The sequence below is a fragment of the Orycteropus afer genome, unplaced genomic scaffold (genome assembly GCF_000298275.1).
Source record: "Orycteropus afer afer isolate SDZICR_OR568_19922 unplaced genomic scaffold, OryAfe1.0 scaffold00020, whole genome shotgun sequence".
Lineage (NCBI taxonomy): Eukaryota > Metazoa > Chordata > Mammalia > Tubulidentata > Orycteropodidae > Orycteropus > Orycteropus afer.
The window spans coordinates 6,956,130-6,981,307 of NW_006921607.1; the positions used below are offsets into that span (position 1 = coordinate 6,956,130).

At 50.5% G+C, this 25,178-nt stretch overlaps 1 protein-coding gene across 1 annotated transcript; it reads left to right on the top strand.

Annotated features, from left to right (window-relative positions):
• Positions 1 to 317: 317 nt before the first annotated feature.
• On the top strand, positions 318 to 25,178 carry XKR7 (XK related 7). Its single transcript, XM_007934533.2, has 3 exons — positions 318 to 901; positions 22,980 to 23,206; positions 24,223 to 25,178. Exons 1-3 carry the CDS (start codon positions 318 to 320, stop codon positions 25,176 to 25,178), a joined length of 1,767 nt encoding a protein of 588 aa, XP_007932724.1.

Here is a 25,178-nt window from a genome sequence, read left to right on the forward strand (position 1 = left end):
AGAGACAGAAAGCTTGTGGCTGGGGCCCCACGCCTCTAGGAGGGAGAGGGTGACCTAGGCTGCTCTCCCCGTCCCTCCCCTCCTCGCCTCCTCTCGCTTCCCAGGGGGGCTGCTCCCATCCGGTCACACTCCGGGAGGGGCGCGGGAGGGGCGGGGGCGGCGCCGAGGGGAATGAATAATTGAAGTAGAGGGGAGGAGGAAGAGGAGGAGAAGGAGGAAGAGGAGGAGGAGGCAGGAGCCGCCTGCAAAGGGTCCTTCCCACCCCGCCACCCCCCTCCGCCGCCCGGAAGTCGCTCCCCGCCTCCTGCTCCGCCAACATGGCCGCGAAGTCGAATGGAGTGGCGGCCGCGGCCGGCCCGGGGCCGGAGGGGGCGGCCGGAGGAGCCCGGGGTGGTGGCGGCGGGCGCGGGGAGGCGGCGGCGGTGGCCGTGGGCCCCGGGGGCACCGCGGCGGGAAGCCCGGGGCCGCGCTACGAGCTGCGGGACTGCTGCTGGGTGCTGTGCGCGCTGCTCGTGTTCTTCTCCGACGGCGCCACGGACCTGTGGCTGGCGGCCTCCTACTACATACAGGGCCAGCGCACCTACTTCGGCCTCACGCTGCTGTTCGTGCTGCTGCCCTCGCTGGTCGTGCAACTGCTCAGCTTCCGCTGGTTCGTCTACGACTACACGGAGCCAGAGGGGGCCCCGGGACCCGTTGTCAGCACCAAGGACAGCAGTGTCGGTGGGTCTGTCTTCAGCACCAAGGACAGCTCCGGCGCCTTCCGGACCAAAGAAGGCAGCCCCGAGGTGGGCCCCCAGCCCGCGCCCTCCTCGGCCAGCTCCTTCCGCCGCCGCTGCTGCCGCCTCTGCGTCTGGCTGCTGCAGACCGTCGTCCACCTCCTGCAGCTGGGCCAGGTCTGGAGGTAGGAAAGACGTAGGTGGAGGGAGCAGAGCCGAGGAGTGGGGGTGTCCAAGGGCTGTCTAACGCCCCAAGCCGGCTTCGACTACTCCAAGACCCCTCCTGTCCTGACCTTCGCCACGCCCCACCCTATTGCAACTCTGGTTTCTTCTCCTTAACCTCTGCCTCCACCCCTGACCAGCCCCAATGGCATCCTCTGATCTGGCCACTGAGGAGTGGGCGGGAGGAGGAGAGCTAGGGGCCAGGAGGGAGGGAAGCAGTGAGTGGTGTGTGAGTGAGGGGGCCCTGGGGCTGATGGGGCTGAGTGTGAAGCTTGAAGCGGAGCCACAGGACCCCTCCAGGCCTTACCCACCCCTTCCTCCCTGACCTCTGATCCTCGGCTTGGGAAACATCCGAGTTAGAAGTCCTTCCCTCCTCTCAGTTCAGAATCACAGCCCATTTCCAACCTCCCAAGAGAGAGAGAATATTTGAGGCAGGTAAATGAACATCCCACCCAAACTTCTTGGACTTTTTGGGAAAGAGTGTGCTCAACTCAGCTGGGAAGTTCTCTAGCTCTTTCTGCTTCCTAGGACCCCCACCCCCCAGCACTGCTGCTCCCTCCTGTCCCCTACAGGGCCAAAGGGATTTGGGATCTTGAGTCTGAGAATAGATGGTCACTGGCTGTCTTCTAATCCCAGGACAGCAAGGCAAAACTGAGGCTTTGTTCAAACTGGCCACTTCTAGGCTTCTTCCTCTTGCTGGCACTGAGGATGCCTGCTGTGCTAGGTGAATTCTGGAGAGCAGGGGAGCTCTAGGTCTAGGGCTCCCCTCAAATCAGAACTGTTACAGTAGCTTAGGGCAACTGTCTACTGACAAAAAATTTCATGACAGAATGAACTTGCTTACTGTTGGATCTGGGGAACATCCCCTTCTCACTCCAAATTCAGTTCCCTCACCTGTGAAATGGGGGAGAAGTCCCTACTCTTCTCCTCTCGGTGGTCTACCTTCACATTGTTTCTTACTTGGTCAGGTGACAGAGGGTCTGTGTGAGGGCCCTACAGACTGCAACATACTTTAGGAATGTAATGAATTATCACGGTTGTCACAAATGTGGGGAGAGCATGGGAAAAGTCACTCTGGAGATGTAATTGGGTGATTATCAGTGTTGTTATATTTATTCTGCTACTTGTTAATGCATTCTGACTAGCTCAGAAGATTCAGTACTGGGCTGAGGGTTGGGAACAGGACTCCCAGGGTTTGTCCCAGCTGCTTACTTGCTGTGTCACCCTTGTTATGTTGCTGAATCTCTCTCTGCCTTGGTTTCCCCATCCATGCCTGCCAAGATGGTGTATATTCCACTGAGCTTGCCCTGGGGGGGGGAGGGGAAAGTGGAGCTCTCTCCACGCAAGGTGGTGGTATTATTATTAGCTTGACACACAAAAATATGCATGTCTACATCCAGGAACTAATCTGCATTTATTATTCTGTGCCCAAGTGGACAGATGGCGAAAGATATTTTTAGATTCTGAAATGGTAACTTCCTATTCTTGGTAGCCAAAGCTTCATCATCCTTTCTTTTCGGCCTAAAGTGAGCCGACTGCCCCTTGACTTGCAGGCTATCTTGGGTCCCACTTCCTCTCCTTGTTCAGAATCCACTTAATAGGGAACTGCTTCTTCTCTCCTTTCCTGAATTTAAACTGAGTTTCTCTCACATATGGAAAGTAATGACTGTGGTGCTGGAGGTCACAGGGGAGTGGCCAGAGGTGGGTCCACTGCATTCCACGTTTCTTAGAGAGAAAGACTAGCTGTTTCCACTCTCTCCTGTGGAAAGTGGGGGAGTTGGGGTGATGGGATTTTGCAAGGATAACAAACTAATGACCTTTGGGCTGATTCTGGCCTACAGAAGTGGTTTGTTTGGCTTGTATAGTATTTTAAAAACCCAAAGTCCTAGCTTCTTTAAAAGAAAAAAAATGGATCTAGCAGAATCAGGTTATAACAATTTAGACAGGGTACATGTGCTCTGGTTTGTCCAGTTCCCACTCTTCCCTTTGCTCACATCTGGCCCATTTTACTTGCATTTAAGTATGAGATCCTTAATTTATAATTCTATTACCATTAATTTATTAAGCATTCACAATTCACCAATCCTACTGTTTGCCTTTTTACCTACTTTATCTTCTGTATCTCTCCTAATAATCCTGTGATAAGGCTAACATCGTAATTCCTATTTAACAAATGAGGGAATGAGGCTCGGAGGTTGGGCATCCTTGCCAAGGTCACACAGCTAGGGAGTGGAAGAGTTGGGACTGAACACTCTGCCTTCAAAACCCAAGGACAGTTTATCCACGCTGCACTTCTGCCGCTAAAGTATCCCCCAAGCTTGAAGAATTATGAGCCTGAGATCCCAAGATTCCTGCATGATAGAAAGCCAGAGCTTCTGCTGCACTGAGATAAGAATGTGCAAAGAGGGGGAGGGAGTTGAGCCATGTTCTTGGGTAAGGATGGGCGACAGTGTGGATTGTGGGAAAAGTGAGGGATTGGGAGTGTGTGAGGTAAGGTCAAGGAGCTCTGGTGGTGTAGTGGATAAAGCATTGAGCTGCTAACCGAAAGGTCATTGGTTTGAACCCACCAGCCACTCTGCAGAAGAAAGGTGAGACAGCCTGCTTCTGTCAAGATATACAGGCTTAGAAACCCTATGGAGCAGTTCTACTCTGTCCTATAGGGTCACTTTGAGTCAGAATTGACTCACTATCAGTGGGTTTGGGTTTTGGAGGTAGGGTCAGGATACCAACATCTTCATCCTGGTTTGTAACTAGCTTGCTAGTTGACCTTGAGCAAGGCTTTTCTCATCTCTGGGCCTCAGTTTCCTTGTGTGTGAAATGAGATGATTAGACTTAATAGCCTTAAGAGCCTGCCTTTTTCTGGAGTTCTAACTGAGTCTAGTTACCAGAGCTAAAGCCTTGCACACTTCCTCTGGGCCCCTGTCCCAAAAGCTATTTGGCTTTGGATTCTAAGATGGCTGAGAGTCTGGCTAAATGGGGGCAGGGGATAGGGGAGGGATAGGAATCCAGAGAAAGTATAGAGAAGCTGCTGGGGCTGGGATTCCTAGAAATTAAGCAATATCGTCACAACATGTTTGCTTACCACGTGAAATGTTCTCACATTGAACAGGTTCACTGTTGAGCAGGATTTGATGCAGATGTTCTGAGCAGCAGGGCCCGGGATGATGAGGAAGGAGATGTTTGTCTGAGTCCTTCAGCATCAAAACTGGGAGACTGGCCAGTTGTTCACCTCCTGATCTCACATTCCTGATTCTGGAATAGTGATTTTGATCAAAGATAACTTGCAGCTCCTCACACTTGTACAGTGCTGAGTCAAAAGCTCAAACACTTTGAGGAACCAGGCAGGTAACACAGATCATAGAGTACATGAAGTGTCAAGCAGGAGGACTTGATAGGAGAAGTAGTGTCCTGGAGAAAGGACATCTACTTCCCAGCTCCAGCTGATGGTGCTATGAGAAATTGTGAATCTAGTAATAGCACATCTTGGTTTTTCAAGACAAATGGGAGACTGCAATTCTTGTGTGAACTCTCCCAGTTTTCAACTACTAAATAAGATTTTTTAAAATGGTGTCAACTAAAGGAACCTCATCTGTGAACTGTCCTCTTTGAAATCTCTGGTCTGGCTCTTCACAGTGGATAAGGTCCTTTCACACAGGATTTTACTTCATCCCCAAACAACTCTATGAGATGAGTGTTGTTATTATGATTTTAAACATAAAATGAGACTCTGAAGAGGAGAAGAGGGAAAGGAATATACCACCACCACATCCTAGCAGACTCATGAATCTTCCCTGTGGTGAGTATTGATATATTCATTTGTCATATAAGGAAAAACTTGTCCAAGGTGACCAATTGAGGAAGTAGGGGAGAGATAAGGTGCCATCACACCTTTGTCCAACTCCTGAGCCCAAACTCCATCTCTGCACTGTGTTGGAAAAAACCCAGAGCAATGTCCCCATGCAGAGGCAGATTAAATCTCTGGGCAAAGAGGAAATAGATCCTTCAGTGGGGCATGAGGCTGTCTGTGGGCTGGTTACCCACCTGCGTCTTCACACACACCCCAACCCTTTGAGCTGTTAAACCACTCAGGGCTGTTAAGCCAATTAAAGTGCTAACTCTGTCTCCTCTGACCCTGTGGGCATCAGAGCGGTAAGCCATATCCTGCTTTCCATAATCTTGAACTCACTGAGCACCAGCTTTGCCTGGATAAACATGGTTTACTAACCCAATTAGTGGGAGATGATCTGTCCTGGGATCACTTCCAGACTGTCAGGATCTGGGGACCCCTAAATGGGGAGGGAAGCAAATCTGGCTTTGGGGCCATCTCTCCATTACTCCCTCTATGCCTAGGCCCTAGCCTTGCTCCCTCTCCCTCCTGACAAGGAACTGCAATCAAGAAAAGTCCTAAAATGAGTTAGTGACCATTGGTGTGAAAGTCAGGCTCTTCCCTCTGGAAAGCTTTATTGTTGGCGTAATGGTGAAGAGCATGAATTCTGGATTCAAATGTCCTCAGCTCAACTCCTGACCCAATGACTTCCTATATGTGACCCTGAAAAGCCAGATAATCTCTCTGTGTCTCAGTTTCCTCTCTTGTAGACTATAGATCACAATGGCACCCACCTCTTAGGTTGTTTCAAGGTTTAATGAAATAATGTATACAAAGGGCTGCATTAAGCATTGAAAACCATTGGCAGTGATTACTGCTATCAGCTTGGGCTTGTTCCCGGTGGAAGGAGGTCTGTGCACTGAGCAGGTAGCTGGAGGTTAGGAGGGCAAGCAGGCCTCACAGGGCCTTAAAGCCATAAAGACAGAAAAGCAATTCATTTAATCCTTAGTCATTCATTCAAGAGGTATTTATGGAGCACCTGCTAGGTACCAGGCACTGTTCTAAGTGCTGGGAATAGAGTATGAGTTAGACAAAGCCCCTTCCCTCATGGTGCTCAATAGTCTAATGGGAGAGACCAACAAACAAATAAAAAAATACAATATATAATGGGTCGGATGGTGGTCAGTGCTATGGAAGAACATAGGGAAGGGGGCTGTGAGGGCCAGGGAGGAGGGTGGGGCTCTTGGAGACCTGTGGCCATCTCTGAGGAGACGGCATGTGGACAAAGAGCTGGGAAAGGGTGTTGAAGCAAAGGACAGGAGAAGTTCAAGGAGAAGGCCAACGTGGCAGAAGTGAAGGCGAGGGAGACAGAGGCAGGAGATGAGAGTGGACAGACTGACAAGGCTATATATCACAGGGTCTCATGGGAAAGGGTGAGAACTCGGCTTTTACTCAGTGAAATGAGGAGCCTATGAGGGCTTGGGGAGCTCTGGTAGCATAGCACCTAAGGCACTTGACTGCTAACCAGAAGGCTGGCGGTTCAAACCCACCAGCCACTCCTCAGAAGGAAGGTTGGGCAATCTACTTCCCTAGTGATACTGCCTCAGAAAGCCAAGGAGGGGTTGGTATGAGTCGGGTCCAACTCGACGGCACATGACAACAACAAATCTTTACAAAAGCAGACTGCCACATCTTTCCCCCATAGAGTAGCTGGTGTGTTCAAACCACTGACCTTTTGGTTAGCAACCGAATGCTTTAACCACTACACCACCAGAGCTCCTTAACAAGTATCATTCCAAACCAAAAAAACAAACTCACTACCATCAAGTTGATTCAACTCATAGTGACCCCTCCTTGTGTTTCCAACGCGATATCTCTATGGAAGTAGATTGCCCAATCTTCCTTCTGAGGAGTGGCTGGTGGGTTTGAACCGCCAGCCTTCTGATTAGCAGTCAAATGCCTTAGGCACTACACCACCAGGGCTCCAACAAGTATCATTGGAAAAAAAAAAAAAAAGAAAACCAAACTCACTGCCATTGAGTTGGATCCGACTCATGGCGACCCCTCCTTGGGTTTCCAAGGCAGTATCACTACGGAAGTAGATTACCCAACTGGTCAGGGGCTGGATTCTATAGTGGTTTTCATACTGTATTTCATGGCCCTCTCACCATCATTTCAACCCAAGGAACTCTGAGCCTCTGTTTTGGATAATTTGGTTACATGTCTAAGGATTTGCTTTGCACTATCAGTTCCACATCTGATAGGTGTTCACAACCCCTGAACTCAGTGGTTCCTCCCTGCTCTGACTTTGCAGGGTTGTTCCAGTCCTGGCCTCACTACCTACCTCCTGGGAGAGCCTCTCCTGGACATAACACCTCCACCGCCTCCCTGCCCACCCCACCCGGCAGCAACAGGCCATTAGAGCTGCTCCAAACAGACTCAGTGGCGGCAGTTGGGCCCAGCATCCTGCCCCTCCTTCCTCGTTTGATCTATAAAGACCACACAGGAGAAGCCTTGGGGGTGGGGGGTGAGGAAGGCTGCCAGGAAATGGCTTTGAACCCGGCAGCTGGGGCAAGGTCCCCCGAGACAGGAGGAAGGATGGGTTGGGATCTACTCTGGTCTCTCTATTCCCCACCAACACCCAGTCTTTGTTTGGTCCTCCCCTAAGACATTCAATCAGCCTCTTGTATCTCCCGGCCCCTCCCCATTCGCCTCCACCTTTGGAGGCCAGGGCGATGTTCTCAAGCTCAGCTCTGCCCCCTTCCACGCTGGAACCAGAGAGCCTCCCTGGCTCCCCTCCGTCCCTAGAGCAGGCCCCAGTGCTTTAGCCTGGCACCAAGGCCTTCTGCCCCTGCCCTTTAGTCTCCTCGCTGCTCTTGCCCCATGATGACTTGCTACACCCACCCCCAAAACAAGCCACACACTCCTTCAGGCCTCTGAGCCTGTAGTCCCTTCTCTGGCAAAACCCTTCCCCACTCTCCTCCTGGTGAAATTCAGCTTGTCCTTCAAAGCCCAAGTCAAATGCCATTTCTTCTGAGATGCTGTCACTGAACAAACCCAACACATGCCACCTGCTGTCCCCAGACCCTACTCCCTCAATCAAGAAAGAATACCTCAATCAGGAAAGACTTGCCTTTAATCTAAAATGGAAATTGCTTGGTTGTTTTGTCTATAAAAGAACTGTATGCTTACTATTGAAACCTCAGGAATTACAGAAAAGGTGTTAAGAAGAAAGACTCCCCTCTGCTCATTATATCTGGGCATGCAGCAGTGGGGTGAGAGAGATTTCCACCTACTAAATAGACATTTCTTACATTCCTTGAAAATTGTGCCTATGGTTGTTAATTAATCAAAAAGTGCATGTATGCATTCATCTATTTTTAAAGTCAGACATTACTGAAATTCATAGTTCCCACTTATGGAGGCTTAGATTAGGTCATTCACATTCCTGACAATTCTGCCAGAATGAGGACTGTGGAGCCAAATGGCTTGGTTAAAACCCTGGCTCTGCCATTTGTGGGCTGTGTGACCTTGGGCAAGTAACTGAGCCTCTCTGGGCCTCAGTTTCCTCGTCTGTGAAATGGGGATAGTATCAGCCTCTGAGAGTGGCCATTGTGAGAATGTGTTGAATAATATATGGAGCATGCTTTACCAAGTACTCAGCACATAAGTGCTCAAATCATGGAAACTGAGGCACAAAGAGGTCAAGAGCTCCAGTTAGTAAGTAGCAGAGCCAGGATTTGAAATCATGTAGTCAGGCTCTGGAGCCTCCATGTCATCAGGGCTTCTGTTAGGTAAATAAATTAAAAAAAAAAAAATTATTGTAATTTGAGTGCAAATTTACAAAGCAGATTTGTTTTACTCTCAACAGTTCATACACATTGGGTTTCACAGCACGGATCACAATCCCAACAATAGACAGCTGTCCTCCCATCTCCTGCCTGTGACTACCCCCTCCCTGTGTCCTTATCTATGCATTCCTGTCTGTCCAGCTTGCCCCCTATGCAAATGCTTCCCTTCTGATCTCTCATGGTTGATCATCAAGGTCAAGCAGTGCATCTCCCTGGGGTAGGTGGGTGCATCTCCCTGGGATAGATGTTCTGCTCCTGCCTTTCTGCTGTTTGGCTGAGAGCTAATCCACAGAAGTGAGTCCAGTTCCAGGCCCAAAGCATAACCAGAGACCATAATCTCGGGGGTTCTACCAGTCTCTATCCAACCAATAATTCTCGTCATTTTTGTGTTTTTGAATTTTGTTCTTCCCACTCTATCCAGGATCTCCAATGTTGATCCCTTTCTGAGTGGTTGGCATTGATCATTGGGCGTCATTTAGTTCTGGTCTCAGGGATATGAAGGCTGAGGTTTCTGTGGTCCATCAGACCCTTGGATTAATTGTTTCCATATGACTTTGATTTTCTTCACTCTTCTTTGGGTTGGGATCTATTCTTCCTTCTTCACTCTTCTTTGCCCCAGACGAGGGGAGACCAATAGTTACACCTTAGATGGCCACTTGAAAGCTTTTAAAACCCTGGTCACTACTCACCAAAGTAGGATGTAGAGCAAGATTTTTATGTACAATGTTGTGCCAATTGAGCTTGATGTCCTCCAAGACCACGGTCTAGAGCCCACAGGCCTGGTGACTCCCTCCCTTGAGGTGCTTGGTTAGTTAAATGACTTCTTTAAAAACACTCAATCATATATTGCTTTTGAAAGCAGAAAAAAAAACCCCACATTTTTTAATATTAAAAATTTTTATTTTCCTATAAAGTACCCACTGTTAACATTTCTTCCTCTCCAGCCCTCCCCTCAGACACAATTACTTATCCCTCTTTGTGGGGACATATTCTGTTCTGATCATCTACCCACCTGTCTGGTTTTCCCACTAGATCACAAGCCCCTGGGGACTCAGGCCTTGATTCTCCTTTTCGTCATTCCCCCCATGCTGATTGACCCACAGCAGATCCTCCATTACTGATGGCGGCCTTGCCCCCGGCCAGCTCTGGCAAGGTCCTCAGCAAGTGCTTGGAACATGAAGTCTGTTGAAGCACGCTTAGGGTTCATGGCTGATATGGAGTGTGTGTGTGGGGAGCTACATCCTCAGGCTTCCAGTGGACAAAATGTAGGCTAAGGGCAGTTCAGACTGTGTAGCAAGAACAACCTTGGGGCTGGATTCCCTGGAGGGTACAGCTAGGGCTGACTTAGAGGAAATAGAGTTCCTTGGATGCAGTAGGTACACAATGAATGTTGATATGAACCGAGTAGGACCTTAGAGATTGGAATCTTGGGCAAGTCATTTCATTGCTGGGGGTTCAGTTACATCATCTCTCCAGTCCACTTGGAGGCTTGAGAATTCTAAATAAGTTTTCCAAAACTTGGATAAGAGAGCAGAATAGCTGACAGCTTGGGGCATTGGTGCTGATCATGGTCCCAGAACTTCATACCTGTATGACCTTGGACAGGTCACTGCCCCAACCAGAGCTCCAGGCTCATCTGTTCTTTTTTTAAAACTGATTTGGGTGTAAGTTTATAAAGAAAATTCATTTTCTGTACAGCAGTTCATACACATTTTGTTTCCTGACATTGTTTGCAATCACCATCGTGTAATATCTCTCTTCCCACTTCCTCCCTGTGGTTGCCTTTTCCTGTGTCCTTCTTTCTTATGTATTCCTGCCCTCTGAGCTATCTCCCTGTGCAAATACTGCTCTTCTGGTCTCCCATGGTTAATCTAAGGAGTGTACCTACCTGGTATAACTGTTCACCTTACATGGCTGTCTGTTGTTTGGCTGGAAGCCACAGGAGTGAGTTCAATTTCAGACCCAAAGAGTGACTAGGGGCCATAGTCACCACTTAAAGTCTTTGTATGGATGTCTTGAGACAATATAAATGCCCAGGGCTTTGCCACACAGTATATGTTCAGAAAATATTTACTGTGATTACAGTTATTATTAGCCCAGTAGAAGCCATCCTACTTGCTTAGTAACAAGATTGGGTGGGAGAGGCACATCATGGGTTCTAATGCTCTCTAACCCTCAACCACTTGAGAAAACCTCTTGAGAAAAGAGACTTGCTCTGCGGTTTAAGAGATAATATGAGGGCAGAGGACAGCCCAAGGTAAAGGGAGAGACAGATTCTGTGGAATAGAACCAAGGACTTTCTGTCAGTCAGAGCTGCCTAGAAACAGAGTGGCTTCTCCTGAGGGTATGAACTCCCTGGCGTGTGCAAACTAAGTGGCTGGCTTTGGCAGGTATGCTGTGGCTGGGACACCTGCATTGGTTTGGAGGATAAACTGGATGATCTCTAAAGCCCTTACAGTTTTAAGAGCTTGCAGCTCTAGCTTTGGGGTTTTAGGATACTCACAACCCCATGATGCTTAACTGTCAGATTAAAGGTTGCAAACTGGTGGCCCATGGGCCAAATCCAGCCTGAGCATGGGTTTGATTGGGCCACGCAGTTGTTCCCCACCCCCTCATTTTTAAATGAAACTTTTTATTATGGAAAATTTTAAACATATACAAAAGGAGAGAGGATAGGAGAGTGATTCCCTATGTACCATCACCCAGCTCAACAATGATTACTCCTGGCCAACCCTGTGTGATCTAGACCAGTGCCATCCAATAGGATTTTCTGCAGTGATGGAAAGGCTGTGTATCTGCACTGTCTAATACAGTAGCCACCAGCCAAACATGGCTGCTGCGGACTTGAAATGTGGCCAGTGCAGCTGCAGACCTGCACTTTACTCAATTTAAATTTAAATAGCCACCTGCCAAATTTAACAGCACAGGTCTAGACCCTATCTCATTTTCCTAACTTTCCATGTTATTTTGAAGCAAATCCTACTCATCATATCATTGCATCCATAAATACTTCAATAAGCAAACCAAACCAAACTCACTGCCGTGGAGTCGATCCCGACTCATAGCAACCCTTCCTTGGGCTTCCAAGGTGGTATCTCCACAGAAGTAGATTGCCCAATCTTCCTTCTGAGGAGTGGCTGGTGGGTTTGAACCACCAGCCTTCTGGTTAGCAATCAAATGCCTTAGGCACTACGCCACCAGAGCTCCTAAATACTTCAATGCATCTCTAAAAAGATAGACTTTTTAAAAACATAGCTAAAATATATAATACTGTTATCATACCTTTAAGAAGAATAATAGCTTTTTAAAAACTTATATGGTACTTTTTAATTAGATGCCAGCATTTCTAAACTGAGTTTTTTTTGTTTTGTTTTGTTTTGTTTACATAAATATCCTAATTGCCAGCTATTCTTGAAAAACTGGAAATTCCAAACACTGGGCTTTCAGTCTAAGAGAGTGCCTGCCCCTTTAAAAGGGGCAACACTTCATAGTTTCTCTGAGTTCCCACTTGGCCTCCTTCCCTCATAATGATATCAGCTTGGCCCCTCTGAGCGTTGCAGTTTGAGACCCTGACTCTGCCATCGAAACAAAAAAAACAAACCCACTGCCATCAACTCAATTCCAACTCATAGCGACCCCCATTGGTTTTCCAAGGTGGTAAATCTTTATGGAAGTAGATTGTCCCATCTTCCTGCCGCAGAGCAGCTAGTGGGTTTGAACTACCAACCTTCTGGCTAGCAGTCAAATGCCTTAGGCACTAGGCCACCAGAGCTCCTTAGCCTCCACCCTCACCCCCACTCTACACTGGCTCATAATGTCTCTCAACTCCATCAGGGATATCAGGAGAAGAGAGTAGGGGAGACAAAGAGCCTTGGGCTGGAATATGGGAACCTTGGTCTTAGTATCTGTGCTGCCACCGACCCATTTTATAGATTGAGGCCCAGAGAGGCTAGGCGAGCTGTCTGCACTCATGCAATGAAGGACATGAAAGGCCATAACCTGGTCCCAAAGGCTTTGGTGGTGAGAGGCTGCCTGCTTGTCTGCTGGAGAAACAGAGGTGCTTGGCTTGGAGCTGGTAGAGGTGGGTGGGATGGGAGAGGGTCTCAGCTTCAGCTAAAATTAGTGGCTGGAAAACATTTGGCCTCAGCTCAGCAAGAAAGAGGTACTGTGACTCTAAGAGGCTGCTAAGGAGGAGGGAGACACCCAGCTCCCCAACACTGCACAAAACGGGAGCAACGAATGTGTTAAAATCACATTCTTTACTGACATTTATGACTCATTTGGCTGCCAACCCCAGGAAGGTCCTATTTTGCATCCTTGTAGGCTCAGCTCGAGGGATGGCCAGATGGGAGGAGGCCTCAGGGCCATCCCTCCCAAGAGCTTCCTGGCCTACATTACAGGGGAGGTGGCTGGGGAGCTGTGGGCCCAATATTTCCCCAAGAACCCTCCCACCAACAGTATCTGAGGTTGGGTTCCCAGGCTCTGGGCTCAGCTTGCTCTATGTCCTATAATGAAATAGGGGCATTGGCCAGCCCTGGTTTCAGATGCATCTTAATGCTTTTAGGGTGTTAGGCCTTGGGAAAGTCACTTCTCCAAATGTTTCTGGAATCCATCACCATCCAGAGGGCCATCCTTCTCTCTCACCTGGCAAGTGATCTGTCTCCCACCCTCGCCCTCCTCCCATCCGTTCTCCATAGCCAGAGTGCTCCCTGAACGATAACATGGCGTCTGAACCTGCCACTCCCTGTTTAAAAGCTTCTTGTGGCTCCCATCGCACTTGAGATAAAGACCAAATCCTTCACCATGGTCTACCTCAGCTCTCAATTTCTCCCCCTCCCCTTCTCTGAGCTACAGCCATTCTGAGGCCTTACTGTTCCTTGAAAATGCTCTGCTTCCTCTCACCTTTACCCATACTGTTTCCTCTGCCAGAGACTCCTCTCCCTTCTGCTCCTGGTTAACTCCTGGGCCTCCTTCAGATCATGGCTTAGTCATCACCTCCTCCAGAAAGCCTTCCCTGACTGCCATGCCCTTTCCATGCTAGGTCAGGCCCTTCTCCAATAGACCCACCGTCCTCAGTGCTGATGTCTGGAACTTGTGGAACATGTTTGTTGTTACATGTTTGCATGCTGATTTGATTAATGTCCAGGTCCCCCACTGGGCTATGAGCTCCAGATGGGCTGTGTTTGTCTTGCTCACCACTGGATCCTCCAGCACTTCAGCCCAGTTTCTGGTAAATAGTAGGTACTCAGCCATGCTTATTGAATGGATGCCAAATAAACATCCCTTTTCTCTCTAAAAGGAGCTCTGAGGGTCCAGTGGTTAAGGCATTTGACTGATAATCAAAAAGGTCCGTGGTTTGAACCCACCAGCTGCTCTGCGGAAGACAGTTGAGGCAGTGTGATTCCGTGCAGATTTACACACAGCCTTGGACACTCAGTGGGGGTCACTATGAGTTGGAATAGACTCAATGGCAGTGAGTTTGGTTTTGGTTTGTTTTCTCTTTCTAAACCCACATAATTGCAGATGAAGCTTTTGGGTCCATTCATGTCCAACATGGGTCTCCCTGGCAGTTGTACTGCACGCCATCCATACAGCGGAAGGTGCCATGGTGGGCAGCTGGGGTGACAGAAGGAGAAGGGTGAGGGTGAATGTTACTGATTTCCCCTCTCCCTTCTCCAGTGCTGGGAGCCATGGAGAGCCAGGTCTAAGTCCTAGGTCTGGCACCAACTTGCTATATGACCTTGGATAAGTCCTAGTCTCTTTCTGGGTCTCAATTTCCTCATCTGTAAAATGAGGATAATAATAGAACCCACCTTAGATACTTGTTTTGAGGGATGGATGAGTCGATATATTTAAGAAGCCTTAGCAAAGCCTGGCATACAGTTAGCACTCAATAAATGTGAGTGATTGTCATTATTAACCACTGCCTCCTGTCCCCCTACAGACCTCAGGAGCAGAGAGGGGCTCAGCTGGTGTGGAAGGTCCTGCTTCTGGCCATCAGCCCTGCCTCTCCCCCTTTTCCCTGCTGCTTCCCAGCTCCACCTTGTCCACCAGCGGAAGTCCACAGGGCCTGGCCCACGTTGGAGGCCACAGAGCTAGCCAGGGTGGGGGGTGGTTCCTGGATGGAGAAGCACGAGCACACGCGGAGGAGCCGCTGGAAGCTGCTGTGTTTTTGGCCCGGAGTTGTGAGGGGGAGTGAGGAGGGGCGAGAACACACGCTCGGAAACGCCGAGACCAGCAGATGGAGGAGCTGAGGAAGTGAGAGACACAGATAGACAGAGAGAGCCCCCGAGTCAGGGAGAGGAGGAGCAGGCAGGAGAGGACAGCCGGAAAACTGGCAGTCACATGGACCCACGAGCTGAGCAGCGGACCAGCAGATGGACCGAGCAGACGAGGAGCTGACAGACAGACAGACCACTGGGCCAACCCAGCAGAGACAGACCGAAAGACAAAAAAGCAGATCCAGTATCCAAGGGCACAGATAGGCTGTCCTAGCATCCAAGAGACTTAGAGACTGATGTTCTAGGCCTGTAGGGACAGAGAGCAGGCTGACCCAGGACTCCAGGTCAGGCTAACTAATAGATCAACAGATGACATAGCGTCCAAGAGACAATGTGGCTTGTAGTCCAAGGGACTAACAGATGGACTGACCCTGGACCCCCAAGTAAGACTGATTGACAGATAGATTGACTGACACAGTGACTAAGGAACAGATAAACAGGCTGGGCCGAAATGACAGATGGGCTGACTCAAATCACAGGCTGATCTGGTCTGTGGACAGACAGAGACAAGGACTCAGAATCTGAGGCCAGACAGAGTGATAGACCCAGGGTAGGGCCCGGGTTTGGGCCCAGGTTTGACCAGTGTGAAGAGAGACTGAGGCCCAAGCCAGAAACCCCGACCCAGAACGAGAGACTCAGACAACCCAGGATGAGGACAAAGAACAGGAGAGAGACAGGTAGCCAGCTGCTGGCCCAGAAGCCTCCTGCAGGGTGCTGGGAGATGCCTGGGTCACAGGAGGTAACCAGGCCTGGGGAGAAGGAAAAGCACTCCCATTCACGTCTTGACCTGCTGCCTACTCAGGGGTCCAAAGGAGACAGATTTTGGGATCCTTGAGTGGAGGGATTTCACACCCCAACTGCTAGCTTCTCTCCTCCTCTCTAGGTCTGGCTCTGTTGCCCCCGCCTCTGCCCCATATATATACAATATATATTCATCTCTTCCCATTTCCTCCCAAATGCACTTCTCTAAGCACAAGACTGGGAGTCAAGAGAGAGTTCCACATCTGGCCTCAGAGCATCTCTGTTTCCCCATCTATAAAATGGGGAGGGTAGAAACTGTTAGGTTGGCTTGGCTGCACTGACTGCTAGGCCTCAGTCAGTTTAGGTATGGGAGCTCATTAGAGGAAGAGAGTCCTAACCAGGCTGCAATAGCATCAGGGAAGGCTTCCTGGAGGAGGAAGAACAGAAATGCATCAGAGAGGATGAGGGGGTGGCATAGTGGAGAAGGCATTTGGCTACTAACCAGAAGGTCAGTGGTTCAAATCCACCAGCCACTCTGTGGAAGGAAGATGGGGCAATCTACTTCCATAAAGATTGACAGCCTTGGAAAACCAACTAGGGTCACTATGCGCTGGAATCAACTCGATAGCAGTGAGTTTTTTGTTTTTTTTGTTATGCAAACCCAGGCAGGGAAGCCCCAGGTCCTCCTAGATCAGTAGACACACTCGTACACAGTCACACACATACATGTACACATACACACTTACTTATTCAGCAAATATTTATTGAGTGCCTGCTACATGCAGTGATGCTAGGGGCACAGTGGTAACAGCAAGGTCCCTGCCATCAGAAAGCCACATTTACGTGGTAAAAGAGAAAAATAAATGTGTCAATTAATAAGATTATATCAGAGTGCATATAGGAAGAAGAAAATAAGACGGGTAATACAGAGCTCTGGTAGCATAGTGGGTAAGGCATTTGGCTGCTAACCAGAAGGTTGGCGATTCAAACCCACCAGCTGCTCTGCAGGAGGAAGATGAGGCAATCTACTTCCATAAAGATTTACAGCCTTGGAAACCCAACAGGGGTCGCTATGAGTCAGAATCAAGTGGATGGCAGTGGGTTCGGTTTGGTTTAAGGTGACGGATAGAGAGTGATGTGTTGAGAGTGGAGGCGCCAGCATGGGATGCTGGCCTGGGAGGCCTCTCTAAGAAGGTGGCACATATGCTGACAAGCTAGCCACAGGAAGAGCTGGAGACAAGTGTTCTGGGCAGAACAAGAAGCAAATGCAAAAGTCAGGAACAAGCTTGGCCAGGTTTGAGGACCCACTGGTACATTTGGAGTGGTGGGAACCAGTGGGACAGGGGTTTGAGATGAGATGTGAGAAACAGGCAGGGCCAGATGGCTTAGGGCCTTGAAGCCAAGGGGAGAAGTTGGGTTTTAGTCCAAGTATGATGGGAGGACCTTGGAAGGTTCTGAGAAGGGTGATGACATGATCTGACAGGTCTTAAAATATCCCGCTGGTTGCCATGTGGAAAACAGACTGGAGGGGGCAAGAGTAGATGAGGGTAGCCCGGGGAGAAGCTGGTGCAGTTGTCTAGGCAAGAGATGGCTGTGGCTTGGACCAGAGTGGTGGCAGTAGAGAGAATGGATGGACTGAGGATGAGTATTGGAGAGAGTAGATCCCCCCACACACGTATTGAGTATGAGCTCCTTTTCCTGACATTGGAGGCCTGTTCTGTGGGTGGTATTAGTTTCAAGTATGGTGGAGATCAGGAGCCCTGGTGGCATAGTTCCTAAGGCATTTGACTGCTAACCAGAAGGCTGGTGGTTCAAACCCACCAGCCACTCCTCAGAAGGAAAGTTGGTCATCTACTTCCATAGAGATACCATCTTGGAATTGACTTGACGGCAGTGAGTTTGGTTTTTTTCTTTTAATAGTGAAGCTCAGCTTCTTTTAACTTCTTTCCAATAGAACGGAATAAGCCTTCCTTCCTAGATGAGGTTTCAAAAGAGGATGCTTGATAGTCAGGAGAAGCCAGAAGTCTCTACTTGGGGCATGCCTCCCCCACACTGTGCACTTCCCTCTACAGTTTACAAACTGTTTTCAAATCCATCACCTCATTCATTGCTCACATAAGGAGGAAAATGAACAACCACGACAGGGCCAGGAAGCAAACCCACCAGTCTAGCATCACTGTCTTGCTTTTCCAATCCCCAACCCAGCAGCAGTAACGCAGGCAGGATGGTGAGTGCTAGCTGCATTCTTGAGAAAGGGAAACTGAGGCCCAGAGACAGTAGGTTACTTGCCCTGGACAGAGCTGTTTTCAGGCCTTTGTGGACTCCATATCTGTCAAGCATGTTAAAATGTAGCGACATCAAACATCAAATGTAAATTATATATAATCAGATAAAAGCCAAATTGCAGTTGACTGGCTGACATCATGTTCTGTTTTGCAGACATTTAATTAAACATTTATTAATTTTGAATCTGCCATTGTTCCCTGTGTTTTTGGAGCCAATTTTATTTTTGCCAGGCTCAAACATTTTCTGAGGCCCATGAAAATCTCACAGGCCCTTGGCAGCGAGCCGTTAGCACCGACTGGGCAGAACAGCCAAGGTGTTGGTCCCATTGCCAAAAGAGGCAGAGAGAAGGTGAACCCAGGCCGTTCATCCTCAGTCTGCAGCATGATCTCTCTACGCTCCCTGCTGACCCCATGTTCTTGGGGCTCAGGGGCCTCCTTTGTCCCCCTCTCCCCATTGCTATTCCAGCCCCCATTCATTTCTGGGCTGTGTGAGCTCTTTGTCTGGAGCTGGGGCATTGGGAGCTGGCAGAGGAGGGGGCAGAGTGGGCGGGGAAGTAGGGAGGCCTTGTCAGGTGGTGATGGATGCTGGCCGGACGGGGCCTCCCTCATGCTGACCCAGGCCTGGAAACAGATGGTCTTCCAGCCTGAGAGAAACTTCAGGGTGTCGCCCTCCCCCCAACTCCCCAGGCCCCTTCAAGTTGGACCAGCTGGTCTCTCCTTCCTGTTTGAAGCCAGAGCCACGGGAATGGGAAAGCGAATGGAGCAGGGAGGATGGAAGCTGGGGGAAGTGGTTTGTATTTGGGGCCCTCAGAAGCTCTGGGAGGAGCATCTTGGCATCTCCTCCAACCCCCCACACCTGACAACACCCCCCTCCCCCCAGCTCTGCTCTCTGCCCCTCCTCTAGCCCCTGCCTGAGATCAGCCTGTCTGTCATTTCAAGCCTGGATCAGACCCCAGCCTCCCCTGGCTTTCCTCCAAGCCAGCCTCCAGAGCTAGCTTTCCGAGCCAGCAAGCTGATCACATCACCCCAGATTCTGAGATAAAATTCTGATTTAGAATAAAATCTGAATCTCTTGGCTCAGAATCTGATGCCCTTCAGAATTCCAGTGTCTTAGGCCACTGCCCACTAAAACTCTTCCCTCCAGGCCATTCTCCAAAGAAGAATGTTTTCTTATGCCTCTCTGCCTTTGCATCAGCTGAGTCCTCTGCCTGGAACGCCCTTCCACCTCTTGTATGCCTTCAAATGCCTACCCATGTTTTAAAACCAAAATCAAATGCTTCTTCCTCCAGGAAGCCTTCCCGGACCCCCTCCCCAAGGTAAAATTCCCATCTCTTCTCTTCTACAGCATCTGGTAGCAAACATTTCAGCTCTTATCTTGTCTCTCTTCTGTGGGACTGTGAGATATGGAAGGTCACAGGGCCTGGCACAGAGCAGATGCTCCAAGGATGCCTGCTACATGAATAGATGAATCCAGCCTTCAACCTCTGGCTGCAGAAATCCTTATGTAGGATCAGCAGGGAAGGCAGGGACAAATTTCTGCTCATCCACCAAAAAACAGTGCAGCCTTGGAGCTGCTCAGAAGCTGAAGGTCCGGCCCCCAGAGGCAGGGACGCCTCGTCCTAGGAAGTGTGTGAATGGATGGTGTGCACACAGGGGGCTGCACACTACTGAAGGAACCCAAGCGCAGGGTGGGAGAGTAAGACTGAGTGGCCTCTGTTTCCTGAGTCAGATTCTGGGGGAGCAGCCCTTCTCATGCTGGCACCACCCCGTATTGGTCATGTTCAGGGTGTATTTACACCATCCATTGGTGCCCAGAGAGCCCAGGGATGAGGAAACCAAAAAGCATAAAACCATGTTGCTGTACAGTCGATTCAGACTCATGGCCACCCTGTGTCATGGAGTAGAACTGTTCTCCAGTGCTTTCTTGGCTGTATCTTTATAGAAACAGATTGGCAGGCCTTTCTTCCATGCTGTTGCTGGGTGAGTTCGAACTGCCAGCCTTCAGTTAGTAGTTGACTGCAAACTGCACTGCCCAGGGACCTAATGAGACATTTTTTTTGCCACATTTGGTGGAGAGCTGAGTTTGGGTCCCAGAACCTTAGCTCTGAAAGGATCTCCACCTCCAGTGTCATTAAGCCCATCCCTCTTTGTCAGTGGTAAAACAGGCTAAGGTCTGGTACTCATTTGGGGGAAACTCTGGGTATCAGCTAGTCCTGAATGCCAGGGAGCAAAGCAGTTTCTTCCTTTGGTTGGCAACACACGGTTTAATATCCATCTGGTTGGTCCCCTGTTCCCAAACAATATCCCAGAAATGCCAGCACTTCACATCTGGAAAGAGATCCCAATTTCAGATTCAGGCAACAAGGTCTGTGTTAGGATTTTTCTCTCCTAGTGTACTGGGGAGGTCACTCTTGGAGAAACCCTTTCAGCAAAGAGCATGTCTGCACCGTGAACCAGAGAGTGTGAGGGGCTGAGGCTGGGGAAGTCTGTGGCTGCAACAGCCAGGGGTGGAGCTGCTGGGTAAGGACCAGGACTGAGAGGGGAGATCAGACTCAGAGCCAATGTGGACATGTCCTATCTCATCTAACATGGGTGGGTACTGTACTGTACAATTTGCTAAATATCTTCTCAGCCATTTAAACCTGATAGCCACCTGGAGAGGGATTAACTAGGGCTCAGAGAGGGTAATGTTCTTGCTCAAGATCACACAGTAAATTAGAGGCAAAGTCAAGATTTGAACTCAGGACTTCAGAATCATTTCCGTACAACCTACAGAGCTTCCAGGGTCCCATGTGCACATACACGCAGCCATCACGTATGAAGCTAAGTACTGGGGTACAATGGTGGTTGAGCAATCAAACCTAGTCATTCTCATGGCACTCACAATCTACCATTGTCTGGTGGAGGAGACAGTTGGGTTCATAACTGGGCAGTTACAACCCAGTGTGACAACTGCTGGGTTATAGGGAAACCCAGGAGAGGCCTCTTCCCAAGCTGGGCAACCAAGCCAAACCAGTTGTCATTGAGTCTGTTCTGATTCATGGCAGCCACATGTGTTGCGAAGTAAACTGCCCTTCTGAGGGTTTTCATGGCTGGGATCTTTCAGAACCTGATTGCCAGGACTGTCTTCCTCAGCACAGCTGGATGGGTTCAAACCACTGACCTTCAGGTTAGTCAAGCCCACTGCCATGAACTCGATTCTGACTCATAGTGACCCTAGGGGACAGAATAGAACTTCCCTCATGGGATTTCCAAGGCTATAAATCCTTACAGAAGCAGACTGCCTCATCTTTCTTCCATGGAGGAGCTGATGGGTTCAAACTGCCAGCCTTCTGGTTAGCAGTTGAGTGCTTTAACCACTTTAACCACTGTGCCACCAGAACTCCTTTTTAGGTTAGTAAAAAAACTCACTGCCACTGAGTCGATTCGACTCATAGCGACCCCTCTTGGGGTTTCTGAGGCAATATATCTACGGAAGTAGATTGCCCAATCTTCCTTCTGAGGAGTGGCTGGTGGGTTTGAACGGCCAGCCTTCTGGTTAGCAGTCAAGTGCCTTCCTTAGCCACTACGCCAGGTGCAGGAACCTCCAGTTGCCATGGAGTCGCTTCTGACTCAGACGGCCCCACGCGTTGCCGAGTAGAACTGTGCTCCGTGGGGTTTTCATGGTAGTGATCATTCAGAGGTAGATCACTGGCTTTTTTTTTTTTTTTTTACGGCATCTCTGGGTGAGTTCAAACCACCAACCTTTTGGTTAGCAGCCCAGAGCTTAACCATTTATGCCACCCAGGGACTCCTACCCCAGCTGGAAGGGCAGCAAGCAAAGGCTTCCTGGAAGAAATCATGTCTAAAAGCCAAGCACTGGAATAAAAGAAAGAGTTCTCTAGATATGGGGGTGGGTTGGGGCTGGGGGACCAGGCAGTGTGTCCAGGTGGGAAACAGTAGGTGCAGATGCGCAGCTCAGGTGAGGGATAGAGTGGGAGCCTCAGGATCCGGGGCTTGTGCAGAGTGCTTGGGGCCATGAGGCTGGTTGGGAAAAGTGGCAAGGGGCGAGCAGCAAAGTCTCAAGAGCCAAGGGAAGGCGTCTCTGAGCACCTTGTCTGTGCCCTGCACTGAGTACGGGGCACTCCAAGATGGGGTCAGGGAGCGGGCCAGGAAGCTGCTGGAGGCACCAGAACTGCGAGCTGGCACCAGGGACTCTCTGAAGCCTAGTCCCTCCAGGAGCTGGGAGCAGGCACCCTCGTGTGGGCAAAGCTCTTAAGACTTACAGTAAGCGGAGTGTGGTATAATGGTTAGATTGTGGCCCCCGAGGTCTGACCGCCTGGGTTTCATTCCTAATTCCACTGCTTCCTAGCTGTGTGGCCTTGGACAAGGGGCATGTCTCTCTGTGCCTGCTTCCTCATCTGTGTTGTTGTTAGGTGCCCTCACGTCAATTTTGAGCTCATGGTAACCCCATGTGAGAGAGTAGAACTGCCCCCCTCCCAGGGTTTTCTTGACTATAATCTTTGTATCTGCTAATTGCCAGGTCTTTCTCCCGTGGAGCAGCTGGGTGGGTTGGAACCACCAGCCTTTCAGATAGCAGTCTATTGCTTAATCATTGCACCACTAGGGCTCGTTTTCCTCATCTGTAAAATGGGGATCAGATGATAAGCCTATTGAGGCAGCTCAGGCTTGGCCCCGATCGACTTCTGAAAAATCAGCCATTGGAAACCCTATGAAGCACGTTTCTACTCTGACCCACATGGGGTCGCCATGAGGGTGTCAGGAACCCTGCCAAAAAAGCAGCACACAAGCCCCCCTCCCCCAGGATTAATGAGTTTACTGATATTGTAGTGACAGCTCACTGTGTGCCTGGGTCTTTTTAAGCCAATGATCCTATTCCGTGCTCCCAACAGCCCCACGAGGTGGTCCTTTCCATGCGCTCGTTTTACAGAGTAGGAAATAGGCAGCGAGTGACTTGCCCAGGGCCACGCGCTGAGCACTGGCAGCGTGGCTTGCGGTGGGTGGGAGGGGCGAGAGGACGTGTGCGTGAGAGCCTGAGCGCGGTGTGCCTCCCGCAGGTACCTGCGCGCCCTGTACCTGGGGCTGCAGAGCCGCTGGCGCGGGGAGCGGCTGCAGCGCCACTTCTACTGGCGGATGCTGTTCGAGAGCGCCGACGTGAGCATGCTGCGCCTGCTGGAGACTTTCCTGCGCAGCGCGCCGCAGCTCGTGCTGCAGCTCAGCCTTCTCTTGCACCGCAGCGACAGCGACAGCGATAATAACACCAACGCGTTCCAGCAGCTTCCGGGTGAGCCCCGCCCCTCCGCCTCCCTGCCCCCAGGCTCGGCAGAGCCCTGGCCTGGAACCTGCCCTCGCCCGCCCGCCCGCCACCGTTTGCCATTGCCTGGGCAAATCAGACATTTCTGCCACGTCCAGAGAGGACCTTCCCTGTACCCCATCACCTGCGAATCCCTGCCTGTCCATTCTCTAAGGGGTCTTGATCCCAAACTGTTTCCTGGGGATCGCTCTGCTCCATTGTCAGTATCCAGGAAACCTTTCCACTCTATTTGAGCCCCTTGGGGGCTCCTCAGGCCTGGTCCTGGTCCCCATACACTGCCTAACAGGCTTTGCACACCCCACACCTTGCCCCTTCCAGAACTCTGGTAGACCAGGCCCACCCCCTCAGTATCCAGAAAACCACCTCTCCCTGGAGCACCCTGAGTTCCCACCCAGCTACCCAGTGTTGGAGAGGGCTGTGGAGACAGCCTCTGTGTTCAGAAAGGTTCTATCACCATCCTCGGGTCCCCTGAGGACTCCTGGCCCAAGGTACTGGGCAATACTAGAACCCTGGCTTGTCCCTGTCCTCAGCCCGCATTATCAGCTCAGCTCAGGAGTACCCCTCTCCATACCCCAGCCTCATCCTGTCACCCATAAATTCTGTTAGTCCCCTCCTGACTCCTCCATGCCCTAATTATGCTCCCCTTCTTTGCCTCTTCCACTCCCATAGTCCTGAACCCTAATTTCCCCTTCCCTCCCACCAAGATCCCTGAACCCTAACAGCCCCATAGTAGAGACCTAGACTGACCCTTATGAAGACCAAAACCATCTAGCTCCCACCTTCACAGAAGTCCCAACCAGTCCACCACCTCCATCCTTGTTCTTGAAGACCACCTGACCCAGATCTCCTCACACCTCTTCAGATTCACAGACCCTTCCCTCTTTCCTCCTAAGAACTCAGCTCCTGACCCAGACCCCTGCCCCCGCAGACCCCAACCCAGACCCACCCCTAACCCAGCCCACCCTGCACCTGCCCTGTCTCCACAGTCATCTCCACCTTTGCCTCCCTCCTGTCCCTGGCCTGGACCCTGGCCTCCTACCAGAAGGTGCTGCGGGACTCACGGGATGACAAGCGACCGCTGTCCTACAAGGGTGCCGTGGTCCAAGTGCTGTGGCACCTGTTTACCATCGCAGCGCGTGGCCTGGCCTTCGCACTCTTTGCCAGCGTCTACAAGCTCTACTTTGGCATCTTCATTGTGGCTCACTGGTGCATCATGACCTTCTGGGTCATCCAGGGTGAGACGGACTTCTGCATGTCCAAGTGGGAAGAGATCATCTACAACATGGTGGTGGGCATCATCTACATTTTCTGCTGGTTCAATGTCAAGGAAGGCCGCAGCCGCCGCCGCATGACCCTCTACTACTGCATTGTCATGCTTGAGAACGCCGTACTCACTGGCTTCTGGTACTCCAGCCGCAACTTCGCCCCCGACTTCCGCTCACTCATCTTGGTCTGTGTGGTGGCCTCCAGCTTCGCACTGGGCATATTCTTCATGTGTGTCTACTACTGCCTCCTGCACCCCAATGGGCCCATGCTGGGCCCTCAGGCACCTGGCTGCATCTGTCCTGAGGCCTCAGCGTCCTGTGGCCCGCCAGCTGACACTGTCACAAGTCCCCCGAGGTCTCTGCCAAGGACTACAGGTGCAGAGCGGGATGGGGCCTCAGTAGGGGGTGAGCGGGCTGGGACCCCTACACCACCTGTCTTCCAGGTGCGACCTGGCTTGCCTGTTACACCAGTGACCCGCACCTTGCGGACAGAGGGGCCTGTGATTCGGATTGACTTGCCCCGTAAGAAGTACCCGGCATGGGATGCTCATTTTATTGACCGCCGGCTCCGGAAGACCATCCTGGCGCTGGAGTACTCCTCTCCCACCACGCCCCGGTTGCAGTACCGGAGTGTGGGGACCTCTCAGGAGTTGTTGGAGTATGAGACCACAGTGTAG